The sequence below is a fragment of the Phyllostomus discolor genome, chromosome 12 (assembly GCF_004126475.2).
Source record: "Phyllostomus discolor isolate MPI-MPIP mPhyDis1 chromosome 12, mPhyDis1.pri.v3, whole genome shotgun sequence".
Lineage (NCBI taxonomy): Eukaryota > Metazoa > Chordata > Mammalia > Chiroptera > Phyllostomidae > Phyllostomus > Phyllostomus discolor.
Window position 1 is genome coordinate 6,735,055 of NC_040914.2, and position 11,906 is coordinate 6,746,960.

The window sequence follows — 11,906 nt, forward strand, 5'->3', positions numbered from 1 at the left end:
AACTCCCCAAGCAAACTCTTGTGTGGGCACCTCTGCCGAGTCTGTGCCTTCTAAGAGAAGGAAATGGTGTGTTTTCAGTTCACTCCTAGAGAGCAAAAGAAAGGCCAGCACAAGCAGAAAAGACAAACACATGTTCAGAAAACAGAAACAAGCAGTAGCCAGAGAGTTGAGTCAGTGACAGGGATGGCACCTGGGGACAGGCAGGTAAAGTCCTCATGCCTGGACCAGCATCCCACTGGGCCAGCAGCCAGCACTGATGATCCAAAAACTTAACCTGACCAGGGAAGCCCAGCCGCTCACCATGTCTCAGCCAGCCACACTACAGCCGCCTGGAGGGAGCAGGCCCTGCTGGAGAAGGTGGACACCACTCTGGATGCCTCCCAGGGGACAGTACAAGGCAGATCCCACTCCCACATGAGTCACGGAGGGCACATTGTGGGTGAAGAGTGAGGGGACAGAGGCTCAGGTTAGCATGGGGTCTCAGGGCCCACCGCATCTCTCCTCCTGCGGGTGCTCAGCGCCAGCGACCTGAGGTCGGTCCCTCTGCCAGTCTAACCAGAGGCAGGGGCTGGACTCCTTCCTCTCGGCCTCCCTGGCATTCTTCGCTTTCTACAGGAGCACAGATGAGACCAAGTGGTGCAACCGTGGCGTCCGTGGGGCTGTGGGTCTTGGTAACGGTGAGAGTGGTGGTGGACCTGGGAGTGCCTGAACCCCGGCGCTGCCTCCTCTCACACTACCCCCGGCTGGACCCCAGGGCGCTGGCGGTGGTCGAGGCCCTGAGGAACCACCACGTGAGTGATGCCCAGACCCCCATCCTAGAAGACGCTGGGCCAGCCGGGGTCGTGAATGCGAGTCCCTGCCTCGAGAGACCCTAGCATCCTAGCCTCCAACAGACTTTGGCAGTCGAGGGTTCAGAATTCTGACCAGACCACCTTCCCTGACCTCAGCATCGGAATCACAGAAACTGCCTTCTGCCAGTCACAAAAGGGCGCCCCCTCTAGGCGCCCTCGGTCACCTCTGGGTGCCACGCTCTGCCAGGGGTGCACTTCAGTCCGCGTTCACGCCCTGGAAGAGCTGAGTGCACAATACCCGCCAGTCCCGGCCCAGTTCCAGGAATCCCCGACATCGCAGCACTTCAGGGGCCCTGGCGAACAGGCCCACCCTTACCCCTCCCCTGTCTTTTCCACCCCAGGAGAAAGAAACTGAGCTGGAGGTCACGCAACTGCTCCTTCTGCCCAGGGAGGGATTCCCCCATGGACCTGCCTAGGCCTGCTGGTTGGCTGGGGGGGGGGGGGGGGGGGGGGGGGGGGGGGGGGGGGGCTTGTGGGCGGCGGCGAGGAGGAGGAGAAGGGCAGCGGGGCGCGGGGCCCGGCGGTCTCTCACTCTACTGGGCCCCTGCAGTGGTGCGCCAGACTCCGCCGGGAGTCCGGGGCCTCTCGTACCCCTAGGCCGTGTTGAGCCACCTGACAATCCCCAAGTTGTTTCTTGGCGTCGCCCATACCCCGGAGCTGCTGTCGGCTGCGCAGAGGGACGTGGTGTCCTGCGTGAGTGTCTCAGCTCCCGGCCCCTCCACTCCCACCAGCTTGCTCTGAGCTCTGCGGCCCCACAGCTTGGCTGCCGGATCCGTGATCTGTCGGGCTGAGCCCCTAACCCGGCCAAGACACGATTTGCGTCCACGCAGTGTCCCCAGATACGCGCTTTGTTCTGGGGCTGGGAGGTTCGCAGTAGGAGTAGGTTCTCCTACCGCAGTAGGTTCTCCTTCGTTTATCTCCTGTTCCCTTCCAGCTCCAGCTGGTGCGGCCAGTTTCTTCGAGGAAGTCCCTCTGACCACCCGGGAGGCGTCCCCAAACACTAAGAGCTGTGAATGGAGCCGGCGGTGAACCTGGTGGACGTCAGGGGTGGGGGGCGGGGCCCCTGTGAGAAGTAGCTCTGTCCTGAGAGACTGGTAGATTGAGAATGGATGGAGGAGAGTTCTTCAAGAGAAAATTCCTGCCTCAGCCCGGCTCCGCCTCCTTACCGGGTTCGAGGACTTGCCTTGATGGCGAGAAGCCAGCATCATCTTCAACGCCCTTGGCCTGTTCACGTGGGACCTGCGGCTAGTGGCGCTTGGGGCCTTGTCTCTGACCCCACGACGCTTCCAGGGGACCCCTGGCTTTGCAGGCGAAGGCTGCCAGCTCTCCTGTGTTGCCCTTTCCTCAAGGCCTAGGCCGATGCCAGTCTCCAGCCAGGGGGCGCTGAAGCTCAGAGGACTCCAGCACTGCTGGCCTGACCTCGATGTCCTGTGTTTTGTGCATGAGGAGGCGCAGATATTTTTCCAAGGACCAGGACGTGTCCGCCGGATGTAAGGAAATTTCAATGGGATGCATTCCCTTAAGATATTCCAGTGGCTCGTGTTGCACCAACCGACTTGGGTCCTGGGCCCATACCATGGATCACTGACTCCGTGTACCATGGACAAGTTGCTACTTCTCTGGTTACCAGAACTGCTAACCTTTCTTTTAAGGTTTCTATTTATTTATTTTTAGAGAGAGGGGAAGGGAGGGAGAAAGAGAGGGAGAGAAACATCAATGCATGGTTGTCTCTCACATGCCCCATACTGAGGACCTGGCCCACAACCTAGGCATGTGAACTGACTGGGAATCAAACTGGCGACCCTTTGGTTCGCAGCTCAGTGCTCAATCCACTGAGCTACACCAGCCAAGGCTGATTTACACTTTTATTGTCCAGTTTGAGATTTTATGAATCTGTTACTCTTGGATCTCCCCACTGGGGAGGCCTCATCCCCTAAGGGATTTGGCAGTGGAAGGGCCCAAAGTCCTTAGCTGACTGTAGTAATTCAGATTCTGTTACTCACGTGACTTTTGTATGTGTGATATCCCTATGTAATTTGCTATTCTGTCTTATGGTGGTAATTTATTGTCATTATTAAATAGTCTCATATTTACATTGGTTGATCCCTTGTGATCATTCTGAGGGGCACTTTTCAGTTAAAAATGCTGAACCAGGGAAATCAAGTGACTTCAATTTCAATTCTGACCCTGCCCCTTGATTATTTTGTAACAGGGCAAATTACTTCTCTCTGAGCTCCAGCTTCCTCATCCATACAATGCCATTCTTATCCGTTTCTTGCAAATGAGTAATGTACATTGAAAGTGTTTCTAAAGCTTCCAGCTGAGGCCATAGGATGGTCTTCGTTAATGGTCTCTATTAAACCACACACGTAAATACACAGGCAATTGCACTTTTTATGTGTCCAAGCCTGGGGGCGGGCAATCTTTACCGCTAACTGCAGGCCTCTTTGTCAAAGTCACCCAGCTGTGAGGATCAGAGCCAGGTTTGAATCCCAGACCCTTTAGTTCCATAGCCCACACTCTTAATCACCTCTTGAACTTCGTTCCAAGAAAAACATGTATGAAGTTTAGGAATTTTGAGATGCTTTGTCCTTTTCCAGAATTCTGTTAATGCAATGTCTCCTCCCTTGGGTTAAGGCCGCTGCATTTGACAGACACTGACCAGTGCCCTGGAGGGTGACTTGGGGCCATCCCTATTCTTGGCTTTTAACATTTTTGGGTATCGGGTTCGATTTTTCCAACTGAGGATTCTGTCCAATTCTCCCTGTAATTTTGAATAATGAAAAAAGGGTTTGGAGTGGGAGTCAATTGTCAAAAAGCACTGGGCACCCCTGTGTTCACATTCATTTTCTCTGTGTTGGGGGGTCTGGCTGCACAGTAGCCGGGGAGTGCAGTGGTTACAGTCAGGTGTCTGCAAGACTTGCTGATACTCCTGCCTCACCACTGATTTCTTTTATGACCTTGGGAAGGTCCCTTAACATTTCTAACTTCCTGCATTTTACTGAGTATTTACTTATTTTTATGTATTTCAATATTTTTTCAAGACATTTTATATTTAGAGCAGGTCACCACACTAAGCTTCTGTCCCTTCTCACAACGTTACCCCATATTTAAAGTGTGGGGAATGTTCAGTATGTCCTTGGTGTTATCGTGGATTTACTACTGCAGGTGGGAAAGCCTTTGTGAAGTGGGGACATATAAAGTACTTGACAAAGTGGGGGCCTCTCTGTTGTGCTTTTGCACTGACTGCCCCCCCCAATCTTCATATAGCCTCCTTTGCTTCTTTAAATTAAGTCTTTGATCAAATGTGATTTTTCAGGCCACCTCACTCAGTGCAACCCCCTCCTACACTCTGCTGTCCCTGGGCTTCAGTTTCTTCATTTTCCGTTCTCTGATGTATTGTACACCCTGTGCTTAGCCCCTTCCCCTACTCTCTGTCACTCCTGTCTAGTAAAAGTTCCTCAAGAAATGTTTTATACATTCTTTTTCAATGCCTGGCAACTTCAGCTATGCCTGACACACAAAGTGGGGGCTGCATAATACTTGGTGAATGAAGGCGTTTGTCACAAACTGAGCTGGTTCCCTGAAGTCCTTGGTCACACCGCAATTCCCTAGCAGAGCCTCCCATTCCCGTGTCCCTCGGTGCCTGGACAGCTAAGATGTTAGTGAGGCACCCCTCCTCCCTGTTCTTTCTCAGTACTGAGTGTGGAAGGGAGGGAACAGCTGGTCTCTCTGAACTCTGGGCTGCTTTGCCTTTGACTCCTTCCCACTCACCAGCAGCCTTCTCCCTTTCTCTTCTCCCCTCCTCTGAGTAACCTCTCTCTTGGAAGTTCAAGGGTCTTGGTGGCAACACCCTTAGAGGTGCCTTTCTCCTCCTCTCCCTGGACTGCGGTATCCTGCACAAAGACAAGTCCCTTTGTGCCCACATCACCAGGGCACCATGACCATCCTTTGTGGGGCTGAGGCTGCCCCTACACTGAGACTCATCTTGGGAACTCACCTCCTGTACCGGGACCTGAATCTGTGTCAGTTTCTCTTTCCCTCCAGCTGCTCACCTGGCTCAAGGCCCCGCCCTGCACAGGCTTCCCCAGCCTGGGGCCTCCCCTAGTGGCCAGTGTGTTTTCACTTTTCCTACATCAGCTGGGATTGCCTGTCTGTCCAGGCTAAAAGCTGTACCATGGAGCTCAGGCAGGTGTTCCATCAGAGCAGAGCAGAGCTAGATGTTCAGAGACACACAGAGCAGCAGACTGAGAGCCAGAAGAGGAGATTGAGGTTACAGACACAAAACAAGGCTGAGTGAGAGACCCTGGTGACAGCCTCTCAGTGGACGCTTGGATCCCCCTGTGCTGACAGAGACCAGACACAGAGATCAGGATACAGCTGGGTGAGCCCCCATCTCATGGCTCATGACCCCCACCTCCCCACAGCCTCCACCCTCAGCCCCTGACCCTGTCTGTGCCCTCATGTGTCTCTCCTTCTGTAACACAGACTTGCCTGTGGGTTGCATGCTGGTGCTGATGCTGATGACCATGGTGCTGACCAGGATGGGAGCAGTTCCTGTCCCCACGCCCCTCAGTGCCCTCCCAGGTGCAAGGGGCTGCCCCATGGCCCAGTTCAAGTCTCTGTCCCCACAAGACATGAAGGCCTTCAGGAGAGCCAAGGATGCTTTGGTGAGTCTCCCCACTGCCCCACCTGCTATGGGCCAACCTCCACCCTCCCTCTGTGGGCTACCACGCTCCATTTGGCTCAGGGTGGACCTGTACCCTCCCCTGGCTGGGCTACCCTGCACTTCTCACAGTGGGCTGACTCCTGCTGCTGCTGCACTGGGCTGACTCGTGTTCTTCCGCAGAGGAGATGCCTCCACCTGCTTTTGGAAGTTAACCCCTCTCCTTATGTCATTGGTCTCCCTCCAATCCCATTGCAGGGGTCTAACCTCAGCCCTCCAGCTGTGTGCTGACCCCTGCCCTTGCTCTCCAGGAGGAGTCCCTGCTGCTGAAGAACTGGAGCTGCAGCTCCTACCCATTCCCCAGGACCCGGAACCTGAGGCAGCTGCAGGTGAGTTGGGAGAGTCAGGCCCGGCCCTGCCCTCACCTGGCCCCACTCCTCTGCCTGCTTAAGTGGCCTCTTCACCTTCTCCTTCTCACTCTCTGGTCTTTTTTTCTCTCCTTGACTTCTGCTGCTCACCTGCCACGTTGGCTGTGTCCTCTTACCTGTCCTGACCTTATACCTTTACTGTTCCTTCCTCAGCCCTCCTCCCTCACAGGCAACCCTCACCTGTCTCCCCTCTTCAGGTGTGGGAGCGCCCCGTGGCCTTGGAGGCTGAGCTGGCCCTGACACTGAAGGTCCTGGAGACTGTGGCTAACTCCACCCTGGGGGACATCCTGGACCAGCCCCTTCACACGCTTCGCTACATCCACACCAAGCTTCAGGCCTGTGTGAGTGCTCTGGGCTCCTGGGCCATGTCTGTGGGCTTTGACTCTCCCCTACATAGGTCCATCCATGTCCCGGGCCCTGCCTCACACAGCACCCTCCTCTGCCCACAGGTCCCAGCTCAGGCCTCAGCAGGCCCCAGGCCCCGGGGCCACCTCCACCGCTGGCTGCGACGCCTCCAGGAGGCTTCAGAGAAGGCGAGTGACCAGGGAGTGACCAGTGTCTGGGGACAACTGGGACCCAGATCATGGGTAGTCACTGACATGTCCTGTCTTCCCCACAGGAGTCCACTGGTTGCCTTGAAGCCTCTGTCACATTCAACCTCTTCCGCCTCCTCACCCATGACCTGAAATGTGTTGCCAGTGGAGACCTGTGTGTCTGACCCGAGGCCCACCCGCAACCTGTGCCATCACCTTAGATTTTATTTATGCCTCATTCACATTTCTTAATCTATTGCCACTCATCCACTATTTATGTATTTATCTGTGTGAATTTTCAAACTCACACCCAATAAAGTGTTTATTTTTTTACTTTTTGTCAAAATTGTGCAAATAAACAGTGAAGAAAAGATGCTGTTTGTGCTGTGGGGTGTGTGTGTTTGTGGGGATTCTGCTTCCAGAGCTGGTTTGGGAGAGACCTGACCTCTGTGACCACTTTGGTGCTGACCCCATGGACCACCGACCAGTCTTATTTCCCCTGAACACCTCCTTTGACATTCCGTGAATCTCTGACTCTTGGATCTCCCCACCTGAGTAGGTCCCATTTCTGAGGGATTTGGAGAGCACCAGTGTCAAAGTTCTCAGCTGCAGTCCCGCGCCACTTACCACCAGGGGTCGTTCTGAGGAATGCGTCCTTAGGGGAATCTGTGGTTGTGGGGGCATCACAGAGTGCCCTTACACTGACCGTGATGGTGCCGCCACTGCACACCTTGGCTGTGTGGTGTAGCCTGTCACTCCTGGACTACACACCTGTGCTGCAGGTTGAACTGTATTCAACACTGTAGGCAGTTATAGCACAATGATAAGTATCTGTGTATCTAAACATATCTACACACACAAAAGGCACAGTGAACATGTGGTATAAGAGATAAAAATGTCACACCTGCATAGGGCACTCACGTGTGAGGAGCTTGTGGAACCAGGAGTTGCTCTGGGTGAGTCAGTGAGTGAGTGGTGAGTGAACGTGCAGGCCTAGGACACTCTGTCTACTGCTACAAACTGCATAAACTCTGTACATTTGGGCTTCCAAATGTACAGAACAACACAATACTGTATCAAGCACAAGAGAAAACAGTGCAAAGATGCAGTAAACACAAGGTGTATAGGCTGCCACCAGCCTAACACACATACTGTCCTACAGCAAACTCTTTTATATAAATAGAAAGAGTGCACTCTAAAATAATGATGAAATGTATAGTAAATACATAAAACAGTAACACAGCCCTCTATTATGAAGTATTGTGTAGTGTACACTACCGGATGTGCTCTACTTGCATGTGACTGGCTGCACGTCAGGGTGTTTACAGCAGTATCACCACAAACCCGTGGGCAACGTATGGACCTAGGGGGTCACAACAGCTACAGTGTCACTAGGCAATAGCAACTTCCCAGCTCCATTATGATCCAATGGGACCACCATCATATACGTGGTCCATCATTGACTGAAAGACTGTCATGCCACTCATGACTGCATTGTGATTATTTGGGATCCTGTTACTAATGTGTCCTTACAGTTGTAAGACCTGTGTGCTTGTGGTATTCCTCTGTTTCTCCTGGTGTTCCTTCATTTTCATTTCTGTAATGGTGCGGCAGCTGGCAGTGCAAGCACTCATTCTGAGGTAGTGTGAAGTGGTGGAGGTCCGACTTTGAAGTCAGAGCTAAATTTGATGGGACATTTCTCTGCCCATTGACTTTTAGTGGTATACTTGCCTTTTTCTAAACTTTAGTTTTCTCCATTTGCAAATAACTTATTGCCAGTGCCCTTTGAAAAGTTTGTTTATTCATCCATCCATCCACCTGACAATTTATTCTCCATGGATGGTGTTGTTAGCTGCAATGGCACCAGAATATCTCTGGCAGCTAGAGTGCCCTCAGTTCAGCAACCTCAGCATTTGAGTTCTGGCTAAGAAAGGAATCAGAGGCAAGACTTAAATACAAGCAAAAGTTTATTTACAAAATCGCAGAGGTAGAAGGGGTGAGCTGTGGAAGAAGTGAGCCAGCTAGGCTGTGAGGACTCAGGAAACAAGTTACAGAGACAAAAAAGGGCCCTTGAACCTTAGGCTTAAAAAAAGGCAGAGAGAACGCCCCTCTGAAAAAAGAAGAGGAACGATGCAGGCATGTTCAAGAGACAGAAGGACCCTGCACTGGGTCCTTCCTCTTGAGGGTTTTATCTGGAGGTCTCAAGGGGAAACCTGCATAGAATATTCACTAGTTTTCCGGGTATGTCCGTTCAAGTCTGTGGTCTCCACCAATTGGTTGGCATGAGGTCGGTCATTGGTCGTTGAAGCTGTTCCTGATGTCATCTATGAGGTTACCCAGCCCCACTGCTCTTCTTGGCCTGGAGTTGAAACACAACAGAGGCCTAGATGTTATCTCCAGGGCTTAAAGCTTAAGGGAGTGGTCATGCAGGGGTTTGTATGGTAATTACATCAGGCCCTTGTTCTTTTTCTGGGGGGGTCTACCACATAACTAACAATATCCCAAGAGAGGAAATGTCAGGGGAGGGTCCAAACTGCATGACCAACAATATGAAAAGCCAGGGGGTTTAGATGCATAATCAAGAATATGCTAGAGGAGGAAAGATTATCCCTGGGAGTGAGGTATAGCCCAGCCTTGCCCATTGCTAAGTACCCAGGGCTCTGCGCTCTGGTAAAACACCATACCTTGCTTATCATTCCTATTCTACTCCTATCTGTCAAACTGCCATATATATATATATTTGCCATATAAAGGGGGAAGTTAAATATGTGTCCATAGGTAGTTCTTTTGTTTCCTGGGTTCAGAGGCATGGGAGCAGTAGAGTAAAAATGGCCATGTAGGATCCTTGGTGGGTGGGGACTAGAGGAGATAGAGCCCCAACCATGGTTTGGGGAACCTGTGAGCTGGGTTGTGTGTCTGAAATGGCCAAGTGGGGGTGGGAGCATCGTCGTTTCAGGGAAATCATGGCAGTTGGCATTCCCCAGAGTGAGAGTCTCAAGAGAACCAAGCAGAAGCTGCCTCAGCCTTTCTGACTCAGGTTCAGAGGTCAGGCAGCAGCTAGAGTTACACACGGCCCACTAAGGCCAGCCCAGGTTCAAGGGAAGGGGACAGACCTACTTCTCGGTGGGGAAAGTGTCAGACTTTGAAAACTTATCTTCAAATTACAGTGTACCCTCTGGCCACACAACATTTGCATTTCTTTCACGTGCAGAATTCACTCATCTTTTTCCTTAATCTCAAAAGTCTCATGTATTTTGCACCAGGCTCACTGTCAAGGTTATGGACCACATCACCTAAATCAGATCCTTGTGTTGAGGAGGCCTCACCATTGAGGGAAGATACAGGAACTCTCCGGCACTTCTGGAGAGAGGGAAGCAGGTGCCACCGTGTGGGAGAGCAATGGATGAGGACTCAGACCTGCACTGCCCTTTCCTGTAGCCGCCGCCCCACACATAGCCATCCACTTAAGGGAAAATGAAAGAAACTGAACATTCAGTTCCTCTATTGCACTACCAAATTGTAAGCACTCAACAACCACACATGGTTGGTGACTACTGCTCTGGACAGCGCAAATGTAGAACACTTTCGTCATCACAGGAGGTTCTGTGGAACAGCACTGACTAGACAATACAAGTGTAGGTTTGCCCTGTGGCCCAGAAATCCTATTCCTGAATATATCTAAGATATATACATATATGTGTTAGTTTGGGGTCTCCCAAAAGCATGCCCTGAGCCAAGGGTACAAGTGGTTTATTTGGGAGGTGACCCCAGGAAGCAGAAGTGAGTGGGGAAATTGGGATTGGAAGAGAAAAAAGCCAAAAAATAGTGCAGAGTCTGGACTAGAGAGAGACAGGTGAGGTACCTAGGGCACTGGCCTGAACCTGAAAGTGAGGGCCTCCTCAAGTGTTGAACCCAGACACCTCGGCTTTTTCACCCTAGTCTGACTCCAGTTCAAAGGTCAGGCAGTACCTAGAGTTAACCTTAGTGGCTCATGTGTAACTTAGTGGCCCCTGCCTCCAAAGGTTACTGTTGTGAGCAACTAGATCGAGTCATTCATACATGGGCTCTCCAAGGACTTGGAGTCCTTGGAATCATGGAGAACACACCTCAGAGTTGACCCACTGAGGAAAAGGGGAGCAGAGTTTGTTTCCTGGCTCCTTACCCACATCGGATGTGAATTGCCTCTGAGGAATTAATCCTGGCACTTCCGACATGTTCTGCATGCAGACAAGAGAAAGAACTCGAAGGAGAAGCAGAACAACAACAGAACACGAGGAGGGAAGCCTTATTCTAATGGAGAGCTGAAGGCAACCGAAATGTGTCTCACTGGGGGACCAGCTAAGAACAGATGAATAAGAGTGCTCTGGACACACTGTGGAATACAATGCAATAGTTGGAAGCAGCGAATTTGGTGCACACAGCTATACATCATCTCAGAAAGGTACTGCTAAGTTTTTCTTTTTTAAGAAAGAAATAGAATGAAATTTATAACACAATCCCATTTATGTAAATTGGAAACACATACATGCACAAAATTGCAAATTATAAAAATATACCTTTGCAGCTATATATCAAGTGCATTAAAGTGGGTGCCTGTAAGGGGAAAGGGTGGGAGAGGGGATTGGGCATGGGGGGTGGGTAAAAACCTAGAGGGTCCCTCATGGGCTTGTTGTGATTCTGTTATATCTGAAGAGTATGAGTAATACTTTTCTGCACCTAAAAGCCAAGAAAGAAATAAAATAATGAAACATAAGAAATGCCCACATAAGAAGAGCAATTCCCTACCTGCTACACAAATATTACTACCACGGCGGGGCGGAGGAGAGGGGCTGGGGGGAGGGGAACAGGAGCTGATGGCAAAGCAGCCATACTCTGCCTACCTTCTGCAAGCCCTCCTCAGGGTCTTCGCCCCAGCCAACCCCTCCCATCCCCAGCAAGCACTCTTAACCCCATGAATGAGGAGCTCCCTACCCTGTCATGCTACCCAGAGGGAGGGAAAAGAGAGTTAGCTGTCTGTGACTCACAGGGGTCCCCTGCTTCTACTTTGACCATATGCAGTATAGGGGGTATGCACATGGGACTCTGTTCAAAGCCCAGCTCTGCCATGAACCAACTGGGGGGCCTCAGGCAACTCACTTTGCCTTCCTGTTCCTCAGTTTCCTCACAGGTAAAATGAGAGATGATCCTGAAAATAACTATAGTGGTCCTCTAACAATGTTGTTTCATTCAGTCATTTTGTCATAATGTTTGTTGATGTAAAACAAAACTGACCCCATGCTGGGGCACTATCTCTGGGGACATTGCACATTCTCCCCACATCTGCATGGGTTTTCTCCAGGGACTGGGATTTCCTCCCACATCCCAAAGATGTGCTTATCGGGTGAATAGTCATGTCAGGCATCCTCACCATCATACACCCTGGCCAGTC

General features: G+C 51.4%; 1 protein-coding gene across 1 annotated transcript; it reads left to right on the forward strand.

Annotated features, from left to right (window-relative positions):
• The first annotated feature begins 623 nt into the window (after positions 1–623).
• Positions 624–6,663, forward strand: LOC114511296 (interferon lambda-3-like). Its single transcript, XM_036012771.1, has 7 exons — positions 624–791; positions 1,449–1,544; positions 5,279–5,521; positions 5,829–5,906; positions 6,143–6,286; positions 6,395–6,478; positions 6,565–6,663. The coding sequence occupies exons 1-7, from the start codon at positions 624–626 to the stop codon at positions 6,661–6,663; spliced, it is 912 nt and encodes a 303-aa protein (XP_035868664.1).
• Positions 6,664–11,906: the final 5,243 nt, after the last annotated feature.

Coding starts and splice junctions, on each gene's coding strand:
- LOC114511296 (XM_036012771.1), top strand. CDS start 624: ATGAGACCAAGTGGTGCAACCGTGGCGTCCGTGGGGCTGTGGGTCTTG. Junction 5,522..5,828: donor GGAGAGCCAAGGATGCTTTG/GTGAGTCTCCCC, acceptor CTTGCTCTCCAG/GAGGAGTCCCTGCTGCTGAA. Junction 5,907..6,142: donor GGAACCTGAGGCAGCTGCAG/GTGAGTTGGGAG, acceptor TCCCCTCTTCAG/GTGTGGGAGCGCCCCGTGGC.